Source organism: Mustela nivalis (assembly GCF_964662115.1).
Source record: "Mustela nivalis genome assembly, chromosome: X".
NCBI lineage: Eukaryota > Metazoa > Chordata > Mammalia > Carnivora > Mustelidae > Mustela > Mustela nivalis.
Window position 1 is genome coordinate 122166419 of NC_139040.1, and position 14181 is coordinate 122180599.

The 14181-nt window shown below is 43.2% G+C and overlaps 1 protein-coding gene across 1 annotated transcript in view; it reads left to right on the plus strand.

Annotated features, from left to right (window-relative positions):
- VEGFD (vascular endothelial growth factor D) overlaps positions 1-8785 on the plus strand; it is a 38916-nt gene extending 30131 nt beyond the window's left edge. Inside the window, exons 5-7 of the mRNA XM_082717034.1 lie at positions 1283-1383; positions 7098-7293; positions 8123-8785. Of these exons, the coding sequence (XP_082573160.1) occupies positions 1283-1383; positions 7098-7293; positions 8123-8249 (424 nt within the window). The 3' untranslated portion in view covers positions 8250-8785. The remainder of the gene's footprint in view (positions 1-1282; positions 1384-7097; positions 7294-8122) is intronic.
- Positions 8786-14181: the final 5396 nt, after the last annotated feature.

Below are 14181 nucleotides of genomic sequence, written 5' to 3' on the forward strand. Positions count from 1 at the left end.
TAAGCTGAGCATGGAGCCACATGCGGGGCTTGACCTCATGACCCTGAGATCACGACCGGAGCCGAAAACAAGAGTCAGACACTTAACTGACTGAGCCACCCAGATGCCCTCACACCTTCGATCTTAATATGCATAGTCCAGTGGAATTGTATAATTCTTCTTCAGCCTTAGCTTTGGCTCATGTCCCTATTCCAGAACAAGCATTACATGGAACTCATTTCTGGCTGTCTATCCTTCTAAGTCCCCAAATTGGCAGGTAGGGGGAGTGGGGGGAAGGTTCCCAAAGTCCCCGAGAGTGACAAAACTGTCTGCATCTGTGTTTGGTGATTATTCTGACTTTCCTTTTCTGAGTCCCAAATGGAAAAGTCTTATTTTCAATTAAAATGGCTTAATATTGATTTGACTTTGAAATTTCTTGAGAGTAGTCTGTAGTTTTTTATGAAACAAATTATGACACCCTGATGTCCTGAAATCTAAGGTAAGAACCACGGATTTGCGGGGAGGGAGGAGAAAGGAATTCCATAAAGAGAAACCAAGGGTAGACGCCGCTGAATGAAAATCTAAAGTGAGTAAGCTAGATATTTCGATCTTGTAGAAGTGGAGCAGTAAATGTGTTGGATGAGTGGTAAATGGACTGAACTGGTACTTATGTTAGTTATTACCCAGCCAAGAAGACACTTCTGTTGCTCTTAAGCACAAATGAAAGCTCCTGGGGAGAGATTGCTTATCCTCGTGTTCCTGCTGTCCTCGCCAGTGCTCTTCTCTCCATTTTATTTTTAAAGTTTTATTTATTTATTTATTTGACAGAGAGCAAGCATGTGTGCGGGGCAGGAGGAAAAGCAGGAGAGAAGGAATTTTAGGCAAGCACCACGCCCAGGATGGAGCCCCACATGGGCTCGATCTCATGACCCTGAGATCACGACTTGACCCCAAAATCCAGAGTCAGATACCCAACCAACTATGCCACCCATTTGCCCCTTATCTCCGTCTTAAAGAAGGAAGTGTTTAAGAGCTGTGACAGCTAATTTGCACAGTTTTAACAGCAGCCTTCTTAAAAAGATTATAACTGTCCAAAATTACAGTTTAGTTTCCAAATAGAGTATTTGTGCTTATAGATTTGCTGTCTAATAACAAGCAATTCATAAATATGGATTAAGCTCCTTAAAAACCTTAACTATTCTCCCCCTCAGAAATGTATTCAGTCTTTAAAAAAAAAAAAAGCCACAAAGGTGTGATTACCCTTGAAAGATTTTAAATCTGGTTTATTGTTTTCTTTTCCTAGCTGCTCCCATTCTAAGAAACTCTGTCCTATTGACATGCTGTGGGACAGCGACAAATGCAAATGTGTTTTACAAGAGGAGAATCCACTCGTTGGAATGGAAGGTAATGATGACAGTGAGGAAATAATAACAGTAATAATAAAAATAACAATTGTAACTCACATATACCAAGTGCTTACAATGACCAGGCAATGTTGTAAGCCTTTTCGATGCATTAACTCATTTGATCCTCGCAACAATCCATAATGTACTATTATTTTTTTTAAGATTTTATTTATTTATCTAACAGGCAGAGATCACAAGTAGGCAGAGAAGCAGGCAGAGAGAGAAGGAAGCAGACTCCCTGTTAAGCAGAGAGCCCAATGCAGGGCTCCGTTCCAGGACCCTGGGATCACGACCTGAGCTGAAGGCAGAGGCTTAACCTACTGAGCCACCCAGGCGCCCCCATAATGTCCTATTCTTATCCCTTTTTTTTACGATGACAAAATGGACACACCAAGATGTCTTGTCATTTTCTCCAGATTACACCCCTAAGAGTGACAGAAGCAGTCAGGTCCCAGAGTCCTCTCTGCTCTCATTATACAGATAAGTCTTCCAGTGCAGGACTCTTTCAATCTTAAAGAAAAGCCCAGGGATTAGAGCAACCCCCAACACTGGGTTTGAAAGGCAGTGGCAGCCTTTCATGAAAGCCACTTCCAAACTCAACACTAGTCAACCACATGTTACTAATTTATTTGTTTAAAAGTCTCACAGGAACATAAAGTAATTTTAGACTTGTTGGTTTCTTTCAACAGTGGCATGTGGAAACAGGCCAATTACTTGAGGGAAAAAAATGGGGAGTGGGAGAAAACTTTTTCTGAAACTAGGGCAAAGTAAAAGCAAAACATGGCTAGCTAATGGGCTGAGAGGAGCTGGGTAGCCAATCCCATCACTGCTCAAAGTCGCAGTGCTGTGACGTTTGATGACCGTGAACTAGCTACCCCATGTCTCTTGCTTCTATCCCGGCCACCACGTCCCCAAAGGCCCTTGCCTCCTTTCCTACCCTGGGCCAACACATCCTCTTCTATCCTGTCACTTTGTTAAAATTTCTTTCCCAGAGAACGTGACAGAATTCCACTGGAAAAAAAAAAAATCACAAGGACTCATGCGCTTTGAACCTTGCTTGTTTTAAGCTGATCTACAAGCAAGACTCTGTAAGGACTAAACTACTCTGTACAATGCTGTCCTAGAAACTGTAAATAAAATTCCATTTTCTTGACTTCTGTCCCTCCGCTTCCTTCTAAATGTTTTCCTGAAAGCTCATGCCGGTCCTGAATGTGGTCTGCATCCTTCCCACCAAGTGTTGAGATTGTCCTCCACTAGAGTATACCTCAGTCCTGGGGAAGCCTGCCACCCGCCGAGGCAGCCCAGTTACCCTGGGCTCACCTTTGTTGGTTACTAAACCGTATTGAACCTCCGTCTGTCTTTCCACAACAGGACTGTTCAATGGAATGACAGTGAGAGTCACAGATGTGACTCACATTTTGTAGTACTCACATTAAGAAGGTCAAAAGGAACAAGTCCGTTTAATATTTAGATCTTTTTATTTAATCTAACATATCAAAATAGAATCATTTCAGCATGGTCTCTGTATGCAATTCCTCAGTGAGCTGTCCTGGGGGGAGACTCAGCGGGCGCTTGAGTGTGCCTAGGGTGGGAAGAGTGGGGGGCAGGGAAGGAGAGAAGTGCTCTGACCAGGGCCAACACGAGTGCTCGGGACAGGAAGCGAGCGAAGGTAGCAGGTCAGCATGCTAAAAACAGTTCAGCCTGGTGGGAACATAATGGGAGGGGGCTGGGTAGATGTGAGAGAGGAAGCTGGAGAGGTTCAGAGGGAACGTTGGGCATCTTGTCCCAGACACTGGATGTGATGCTAAGGCAAAGGGAACCCCTCATCTCGTTCAAGCAGGAGAGCAAGAGCACCAATTAGAAATTTTTTAAAGATTCGTTTATTTATTTTAGAGAGAGAGAAAGAGCACGCGTGCGTGCACATAAGCCCACAAGTTGGGGGAGGGGTGGGGGTGGGGGAGAATCTTCAAGCAGACTTCCCGCCGAGCACGGAGCACACCAGGGACTCTTGCTCATGAGCCATGAGATCACGAACCATGAGCTGAAACCAAGAGTCAGACACTTAATGGACGGAGCCACCCAGGAGCCCCAAGGAAGCACCAGTTTGAATTTTAACACAATCAGCCAGTGACAGGATAGAAGAGGATGTGTTGGCCCAGGGTAGGAAAGGAGGCAAGGGCCTTTGGGGACGTGGTGGCCGGGATAGAAGCAAGAGACATGGGGTAGCTAGTTCACGGTCACTCCTCCAGTAAGCTCATCAAACTGATGACATACACTGAATTTACTGTTCACTAAACACCCTTTGCACACACGTGACTGTTAAGCCAACTGCCTTTTCTACATCTACAATGACTTCTCTTCTTGAATGAGTGCATGTGGCTTAGGGAATCCAAGACCAGTTTAATTTCATCTCATTGGATTCAGATGATAGCTTTAAAGTGTTACAACAAACAATAGCAGAAAAGGAAAACTGGGAAGTCCTTATGTTATATTTTAAATTCTTCAAGGTAGCCACAACTTTAAGAATTTATTTGGAAAAAAAAATCCATGAGCTTATTGATAAAAATGATGAATGAAACAAGACTGGGAACAGAACTTATGGCATTCCATCATCAACCTCCCTAGGCTTGAAATCAGTATATAATAGTTTCGGGTATCACCCTTGGCTAGTTGCTGCTTCACACAGTTTTCCCACACCCAATCTCTGTTACTTTTTTTTTTTTTTTTTTAAGTAATCACTACACCGAAGTGGGGCTCGAACTCATGACCCTGAGATCAAAAGTCACATGCTCTATAGCCTGAGCTAGCCAAGTCCCCCAGTCTCTGTTGCCTTTAACTAATGTCTGTAGGGATTGAAGCCAGCCTCTGCCAACTACCTCAGCAAACGCCTAGTGGTCTGTTTCCCTAAACCACTCAAGGGCGTAGGTGCTACTCGAAGGGGTCTAAATGAATCTCTACCGCCACCTAGTGATTCGTGTGGGTCTTTTAAGAACTACTTAACTATCCTTTAATAATCGGTTTGTTTTGTTTTTACTTTTTATTTTAATTCCAATATAGTTAATATACACTGTTATAGTAGTTTTGGGTGTGCAATATAGTGATTCAGCAATTCTTTTGAATTTCACGTCACCTGGTGCTCATCACATTAAGTGCTCTCCTTAATACCCATCCCCTGTTCCCGCCCCCCCCCCCCCCCCGCAGCCCCCTACCCACCTCCCCTCTGGTAACCATTAGTCTGCTCTCTAGAGTTAAGAGTCTGTTTCTTGGTTTGTCTCTCTCCCTCTCTTCTTCCCCTTTGCTTGTTTTGTTTCTTACTTTCCATATGTGAGTGAAATCACAGGGTAATTGTCTTTCTCTGCCTGACTTATTTCATGTAACATTATACTCTCTAGCTCTATCCATGTCTTGCATGTGGAAAGGCTTCATTCTTTTTATGACCAAATAATATTCCACGGTATTCGTATATACCACTTCTTTATCCATTTATCAATCAATAGACAATTCCAGACTTAAAGTTATATTATAAAGCTGTAGTCACCAATATAGTATGGTACTGACACAGAAATGGACACATAGATGAATAGAACAGAATAGAAAACCCAGAAATGAGCCCACAATTATACAGTCAATTAATCTTTGACAAAGCAGGAAAAACTATCCAATGGGAACAATGTATTCTCATCTTGCCCCAAAGTGACATATGCCTCATTGGCATTTGGCTTATAAAGATTACCTTTTTCCTCTTCACACACCTCCAAGAATCTCCCCAGATCTGGCCTTCCAACATGCTTTCCACATGGTTCCTTTAATATCATCAACCAAAGAGAAATTAAAACTATGAGATTAGACAACCTGAGATTGCCATTTTGATATACTCTCAGTAGTCAGATACTGACAAGAACATATGGTTTAACCCAATGTCTTGGAACGATGGAATTCGTTCAATTCTGATCATCAATTCGAATTCTTCAGAGTCTTCATATATCTGCCTGTTTTAGGACCCTTTTATTAGGGCAGATGAACTCAACATTTATCATGTGCCTATTTTGTCAGAATGATGAGCTCCGATTCCTATAACCTTCAGCATCTTTTAATGGACAAATGTAAGCAGCGTAAGAAAGGACAGGATGGAAATATGCAGAGGACAAGGGTGCTTAGCTGAACTTATAGAAGTTGGGAAAGATACTGGGGAGAAAGGTGATGGGCAGGGAGAAAGGCAAGGCCAAAAGCACGGAGCTGAGAGATCCTGGCATATCAGGGGAACAAAAAGTAGAATAATTTGGTACGGAGGGAACACAGGATATATATGGAAGGGGAAGGTGAGAGGGAGAGACATCAGTCTGGGAGGTTAGTAAGATCTGGGGTCTCATATGTCCTGGTGGGTAAACCATTTTTTTAAATTGGGAACCTTTTAAGGAACTTAAAGCAGTAGAACGATGTGAGTAGATTTACATTTGATAATATTGTGGAAAATAGATAGAAGGGATAAAACTTGTGATAGCAAGATCTGTGACAGTGTTGATGGAAATGATAGAACAAATTCAGGATGGCAGAACCGGGTGGACAAAGCGATGAGACCCAATATGGCAGGAGAGTGGGGAGTGATAGCATCATTCCCTAAATGAGGTAGGTTTGGAAAGAAGTGGGTTTGGGGAAGAAATTAACCACATACTTTCCTCCAGAACCTTTAAGAAAGATGTCACAGTCAAGTTCTTCCCACATACTTGCTTGAACTTACAAGTTCAACCTCATACTTGCCTCCAGAACCTTTAAGAAAGATGTCACAGTCAAGTTCTTCCCGAGTTTCTATCTCTTCCATTTCCTTCCAGGTTGACTGGATCTCAACTTGATGATCAGAATTGAACATGGAGTAATAGTTACCCAATTGTGTGTACTCTTTAGAAGAAATCGTTGTCAACCAAGGGTGTTAAAAATCTCTCAGACCCAGGGTGCCTGGGTGGCTCAGTGGGTTAAGGCCTCTGCCTTTGGCTCAGGTCATGATCCCAGGGTCCTGGGATCGAGCCCCACATCGGGCTCTCTGCTCAGCAGGGAGTCTGCTTCCTCTGCTCTCTCTGCCTGCCTCTCTGCCTACTTGTGATCTCTGTTTGTCAAATAAATAAAATCTTTAAAAAAAATCTCTCAGACCCTCCTCTCAGCTGAACATATTCTTCCAACAGATGTCTGTGGAATCAAAGTTTATCATCACTGGTGTATCTTTATAACAGCACTGTGATCTGTGGTGAGGAAATACATCACTCTTTCTATCCACAGCTTGGAAGGTCTAAGGTGTATTTCTATCATGCCGATACCTCTGTTCCTCCCTCCTTTTAGTCTTTGCTTCAAAACTAGGAAGGATCAGCCTCATAATTCTTAGCTATCCTATGTTTTATTCCTAATACTTGGTTGTGAAAGATTGCATTGTGTAACAAGTCACCCACCAACCAAAAAATCTCTTTAAAAATCCGATCAAAAATATTCAGCTCAAAACCTCTTTTTCACAAACGTAAGAGAACACATGCATTCGGTGTTTGTATGATGAAATCAGAGGTGAACCTCCTTCACTGCGTGGAAAGAGGAGAAGCAAAAATCGATAGGAAAGGAGATGAGGGGAATCCAAGTTATTTTCCCATGAATGGAGCGTATACAGCCAACTCCAGTGCCGTATGATCCGTGCTGCAGCCACTCAAGCAAGCCTTTTCTCTTTCCGTCTAGACCACTCTCATCTCCAGGAACTGGCTCTCTGTGGGCCACACATGAAGTTTGACGAAGACCGGTGTGAGTGTGTCTGTAAGACCCCATGTCCCAGAGATCTCATCCAGCACCCAGAAAACTGCAGCTGCCTGGAGTGCAGAGAGAGCCTGGAGAGCTGCTGCCAGAAGCACAAGATATTTCACGCAGACACCTGCAGGTCAAGTGCATTTTCACTTTCACCTTCATTTGACCCATTGACATTGAATGTGAATGCCCTTTCTTTTGACGTGGTGACATTTCTTGTTGAGGCATTGTTTGAAGTGCCCAAGCCCCTTTTTTAGATAGTAAAACAGAGGTTTGGCAACTAAGAACAAAGTGAGAGTATATAGAGTGATGATGAATTGTGAAAGCAAGACAGTCACGGGGCACCTGGGTGGCTTAGTTGGTTAACCAGCTGACTCTTGGTTTCTGTTCAGGTCCAGATCACAGGGTCCTGGGATGGAGCCCCATGTCAGGCTCTGTACTTAGCGGGGAGCCTGCTTGAGATTCTCTCTCTCTCTCTCTCCCTCTGCCCCTCCACTCCCTCTCTCAAATACATAAATAAATCTTAAAAAAAAAAAAAAAAGAAGAAGAAGAAAGAAAATCCTGCCTGCTATTGTTGGGTATAGATCTTCAGCAAAAACTTTAATTGATGAGATTTAAACAATTATTTTGGGGGCTGAGTTTCAAATCAGCAGACTCTTTGGTTCCATCTCTCTCAATATACATCCACCTCTGTTTTTTTTTTTCTTTTTTCTTTGAAGACGGACATGGCACTGGATTTATATCACAAGAAATTTGTTGATAAATAGAACCTTTATGGGTTACTGTTTGGCCTTTCATAGATTTTTGCATCCATGTGGAATAACCACTCAGGATTTTATGTTGACATTTTAAATACATATCTGGAAAATTCACTTGGAAAACATAATCAAATCAGAACAGAGTTATTCCTTTGAATGTAGTCCTTGATTCGGAACTTTCGTGTTTATTTTCTTTTGCAACAGCTGTGAGGACAGATGTCCCTTTCACACCAGAACATGTGCAAATGGAAAACCAGCATGTGCGAAGCATTGCCGCTTTCCAAAGGAGAAGAAAGCTGCCTATGGGCTCCACGGTCAAGAAAATCCTTGACTCAACTTTGTTCTGAAGTTCCCCAGCCCTGACATTTTAAATAGTGTGCTGCTTTGCCAAGTTGCTGTCACTCCTCCCCTCCCCAGGTACTAGAAAAAGGTCCATTTTACCCAGTCCCACAGTGAATCCAGACCACTCTTCCATTACACACCAGCTGAGGATTCCCTGCCCTGCTCACTGACAGACGTCTTGCAACTGAAGATGCCCCCAAACAAGGAGAATGGAGAAGAGGGAACCTGTGTGAACCTTTTTTTTTTCTCCTAATGAATGAAAAAGGTCTGATCATCCTAGAATCAGCGGGGGCCATGTGATTGACTGCTCAAAGCCGATGAGATGATTTTATAGTCTCCAAATCCTTTGCTAATGCAACTCTCTTGTGAATTATTCCGACTCTATATTATGCAGATTTTGATTTTGTAGGATCAGCACTGATTTTCTGATGGTTGTCCAGCTTGTAGTTTGGGTTTACTGAATTACTGTTCTGTTGTTTCATATTTAAGTGTATTTAAAGAAAATAAACACCATTATTCAAGCCATGGGATTTTGTGTTATTTAATATCATATCACTCTACATTTTATGCCAAAGGCAATAGCATGTTTTAAAGAGAGAAAGGAATTGAGAAGGGGGAGGGATGGGGAGAGACATGGGCACATAAAAAACTTGATGTCAGTTTGGGGAAGCCCAGGGAGCAGCTCTCAGAATGTTTAAGATTCTCAGTGAAGTTAAGTGTCTGCCTTGGGCTCAGGTCATAATCCTGGGGTCCTGGGATCAAGCCCCAGTCGGAGCCCCACTTCGGTCCATCTGGCCTCCTGCTCAGTAGGGAAGCCTGCTTCTCCCTCTGCCCCACCCCTCACTCGTGCTCACATTCTCTCTCTCACAGGTAACTAACATCTGAATGAATGAATGAATGAATGAATGAGATGAAGCAAATGTGACGCAAGAATTCGTTTGAAATCTGTCTTTCCTTTGAGATTCAATTTGATTTCACTTGACCAGTGTCTCGTGATGAAGGAGAGTCCAGTGATGACCCCTGATGTCTTTGAAAGCTCGCATCTTCCAGCCGCTTCCAGCTCTAACTCTGTGTCCTCATGCTTTAGTTGTTCACATCTCCCCTCTCGTGGCTAAGGGATTCTTCTATCTTTACTGCACGTTTCTGACTTTACTGCACGTTTGGCAAACCAGAATGAAGGCAGCTTTATGGGTATTAGGGCTTTTGGCAAATTAAAATGTTAATGCACAGAATTAAGTTATGTAGCAAATAACTCCCTCCCTAGCATCTCGCAGAAATAGAAAGATAGATAGATCCACAATCTATTGCAACACATCATCGCAGACTTTTGTAAAGGGCTGTGTTCACGCTTCTCTCTCCATACACTGTGACCTCCTTACAATTGGAAATGCTCCTGATCAAATTTTTGTGTGACCCAAGCTGGACAATAACAAGGGGGAAGATGGTGATCAACAAACACAGCAAAGTAGTTTTGTTTCTGATGCCCACAGTAGAATTGTTGGACCCTGGCCCAAATCCCTGCCCTTCCTCTCTTGGTCCCTAAGCAGTTCCTGAATTCTCCTCCCCTTCACGCAAGTCCTCTGTGGCCTGTGGCTCTGGACCCCTGCTCCTTTCCTGGCTTTAGTTCTCAGTCCCTGCCCTGGGGACACGACTGATCTGGAGCTGGCTTGGGACCTGGCTGTCATTTGCTGGTGTTGGCCCAGCTATTCCTCTCCTGTCACTGTTCCTCTTGTCCCTGCCTTATGACCTTCAACCCAAAGTGCCTTCTTCCTTCTAGTTTCACTGTCTGATTCCTAGCCTTCTGAAAGGGCTCGTACATAACGCATCAGCTTTCAACTCCTCGCTGCATTCCTTCATTTGATTCCTCCTCTGCAGCAGTTGGTCAAATTCCATTGAGAGCTGGGGCAGCAGACAGCAGGCACTGCACGAAAGAGTCACTTTGCTCATCTTTGGTATAAAGAGAGTTTAAATCCAAGCACGGGCTCTGTCACCTCATCTCATTAAGAGGCTGAGAAACCCTATGGGCCCTCAGTTTCCACACCTGTCAAATGTGGGGGATAATCCCATCTCCCTGCTCTCAGAGTTGCTAACTTCACCTGAGTTACCATACGTGAAAACAATTTGAAAAATACAATGTAATTTATAAATTAAAGGGATCATCCTGAAAGAGAGAGGCATGACTGTGAGCAAAGTTCTTGGCTTATGCTGGATTCCTGGATCCCCCCCTAAAACCACCTAAAAACTGTGTTTTGGTTAGTGGCTCTGGCTTCCTAACTGCCATTTAGATGGAGGATATAATAGAGAATTCGGGGCTGGGACAAAACTATTTGCTGTCGGACTTCGCGCCCCGAGCCCTCCGTAACTGCCAAGAGATTTGCACTTGGATCCCCGAGGGCTGTAGGCTGTGTCTGAGCTGGGATGGGGCTGGTCCTCAGGGTAGAGGTGGGTAACTGGCCTACTGACACCCGTGTCTTTTTCATACTAACAGCTTTGGAATGTGGACTGAAAATTCTCAACTTGTTGCAAAATAAAAAATATGTGGGAAGCCTCAAGAGCTTAAAGCAAACACAGTAAACTCAAGTGCTTCATGATGTCCCTGATTATTTAAGACACAAGGCTGGAGAATGTATTTTAAGTAAATTCTATCCCCCATGTGGGGCTTGAACTCAAGACTCAGATATTAAGAGCCACATGCGCTACTGACCGAGCCAGCCAGGAGGCCCCCATTTTAAGGCTTTCAAGGAAAGTAGTCGTTTGGTGAAAATTGTGACCTTAATGGATTTGGTCATTTGGTCATCAAGAGCTGGATTTTGTCTAATTTACCCATAATCCATAGTGTGAAAACAATGTCTTACATTCATTAGGGACCGAATAAATAAGAAAGAAGTATCGCATTAATTTTGTGGAAGCCCAAGCTCTCATTCTCCAGGTGGCTTTTCATCATTCAGCATCTTGCCTGAGTTTCTTTGCTGCATAGCCTTTGGCGATCACGAAGAGAGTATCCTTAGGACATCCGTCCACGCAAAAGCACTTACTAATTAAGCTTCTGCTGCCTCCCCTTTACTGATGACCCGCTGGACAACCAAGTCACGTGGCCCAGCCTGCTGCCAGTGTGGGAGGCAATAAGAGTGTGACCCTTGGAAGGTGGTTCATTGAAAGCCACCAATGTAAACGCCTCCTACAAGCCTAGTTCCTGTCTCTGGCCACAGGCAGAGCCCTTAGTCTTTGTCATTCTTCAAGAGCCGAACCCAGTTCATGTCTTCCTGCTTCCACATACAGAGTCGGGGACCTATGGTGGCTTTGATCTGATTACCATTTTGCATTTTGGTTCTCTTTCTGGCACCCAGAAATGTTTGTTCTTTTTGAACTCCCAGCTATAACATTTTGATTTTCTTGTATCTCCTTTTCTTTTTGAAGCAGAATGAGGAGGAGTGAATCGTCTCAAGATGGTAATTGAAAATATTATTTTGGCTGCAAGTCTGGCTCAAGATCAAGTCCATTTCGCTCAGTAAGATCCTCCACCAGTTTGCTTCAACTTTTGCTGGAAGTGCCACACTTGTCCTGCCTGAACCCTTCCCCTCCTCATCCCCTGCATGACTGCACAGCAGTATACACTGGACAGTCAGCACCTGTCTCTCTACCTTGTTCCTGTTGTTCTTGGAATGATCTTGTGCCCAACAATTGCATGAGCCACCTTTTACTTCTATGCTAAAGGCTGCCAGCTAGAAATACTCTTTCCCTCTGAACTCCCAATGTTTCTCTTGTATTTCTCTTGCAGTGCTTACCACTTCCTACCTTTTCTCACAGGTATTTACATAGGCCTTACTGCCATCTTGGTTCCTTGGAAAGTCATGCCTGAATTTCCCTGCCTCGTGTCTTATATATAGATAGCAAGTTCTTGATACAAATGTGTGGCCTTCCCACTCCAAAATTACCCAGGGGAACTTGGAGCCAAATTTACAATGAGCTGGATTTCAAGGGAAGGTGATATCGACCTTTATTTTATACCTTCTCCATGTATAGGTTATTTTATATCCCAACTGGTCCTGACTGCCCTCATATTTCACTCAGTGTCTTCAGAATACACCGCAGGTAAGTATTTCACTTTCATTTTAGTCGTTTCTAAGAAAATTCTCTGAAAGCATACCTTGATTCCACATGTTAGGCAGCACACGATAATTAGAATGATCCCTTGTTTTATAGCTGAATCCTGATGCTACAACTTTGCTCTGACTTTCAGAAAGCAGCTTTACATTTTAACGGACTAGAAATGGAGTCTCATACCCACCTGAGATTGTGAGCCATGTGCAGAATTACGATTTGTTTGTCTTTAATGCTCAGTGCCTAGGTCAGAGACTGGAGCATGATGAATGAATTTCAATGTTTTCAGACTGCTAGAACCTACACACTTCATTGGAACAGCCTGCAGTCTTCTCAGCCCTCTCCCCTGCCACAGAGACTCAGCAACCGTGTGCCTTTATTAATTATTTATAAAGGTCAGCCTATTCCACAGTATTTAAAACACAAAGAACCTTTCAAGGAAGGTGGATTGCTTTTTACCATCGGCAAAAGGTATATAAAAGCACAGAAGGAATCAAAAAACGTTTAAAACATAGGGACTATGTTTAATATTTCTGGTATTCCCCACTAAGCCTTCTACAGAGTCGGCACTCAGTAAATGTTTGATGATAAAGGTAGAAAATATGCTGTTTTGAAAAAAAATCACAACGCTTTTGAAGGAGTATTGGCACCAAGATCTTAGAATTTCAAATGTGTATTGTGATTAGAACTATGGCACTGGCAAGCCAGGGGATCAATGAATGGGCTTATTATACTTTCTGGGGTTTCTGCCCACGCCCTGTGTCTTAAAACCTATTGTAAAAATGAAAAGGAGACCAAAGCAATGCTGTAGTTTGGTGCGGTCTGTGCAACTAACTGCACTTTATTAAGCTTTTAAGTATCCTTGAGTCTTCATTATCTTTATTTCTGATGCTTCAATATTAAACCAGTGCAGTGTATCTATTCCTACTTGACTTAAATAAATTTAACTCATGAAAGTTAGCTTACTGATGCACTTCAAATCCTACAACCATAATGTTCTTTGAATTCTATCACTGAACTGTAATTTTTTTTTAAAAAGATTTATTTAGTTTTAGAGGGAGGGAGGAAGAGCAGGGGGAGAGAATCTTCAAGCAGACTCCCCACTGAGTGCTGAGCCATACACTGGGCTCCATCCCATGACCCATGAGATCAAGGCCAGAGCTGAAACCAAGAGTCAGACGCTTAACCGACTGAGCCACCCAGGCACCCCTGACCTGTAATGTTTCTATGGTACACAGCATAAAATATTTTCAATACATTTTATTGGGTATATGTGTTTGTACTGGTATTGGATTTAAAAGTCCATTAATATAACTAAAACTTACTCAATGTCTATTACCAGGAACAAATCCTGACTCAGCTTACTATCTGGCCAGGAGGGCAGACATTCAACAAGCAAATTCAACTGCCAGTTTTCAGAAAGATGTCCGTGTGAGAGCCCAAGAAGACAGGTCTTCCACGATCAGGTCGAGGGGGACAGGGCCTGGCAGCCAGGCAAACAACTTGAATATCACCTGATAACTGCTATACCAGCATATGGCCAAAGTATTATCAAAATACAAAAGAGGGAGAGGATCTGATTCCCTCAGGAGGCTTGAGGAGGGCATCAGAAAGGAGCTGAAATTTTCAGGGGATGAATAGGACTTCTACAGGCTTAAAAGGGATGACAGTGATAGTGCTCAGGAAGGCATCTCTTCCCAAAATTGTACACATGGCAGAGCTGGAGGAACTCCAAGCACCAAATAGAAGCGGTGGGTGGCCATCAGGCCACTTCCACGGATTCATTAGCTTTCTGGCCAAGCACCACCACAGCCAGTTGA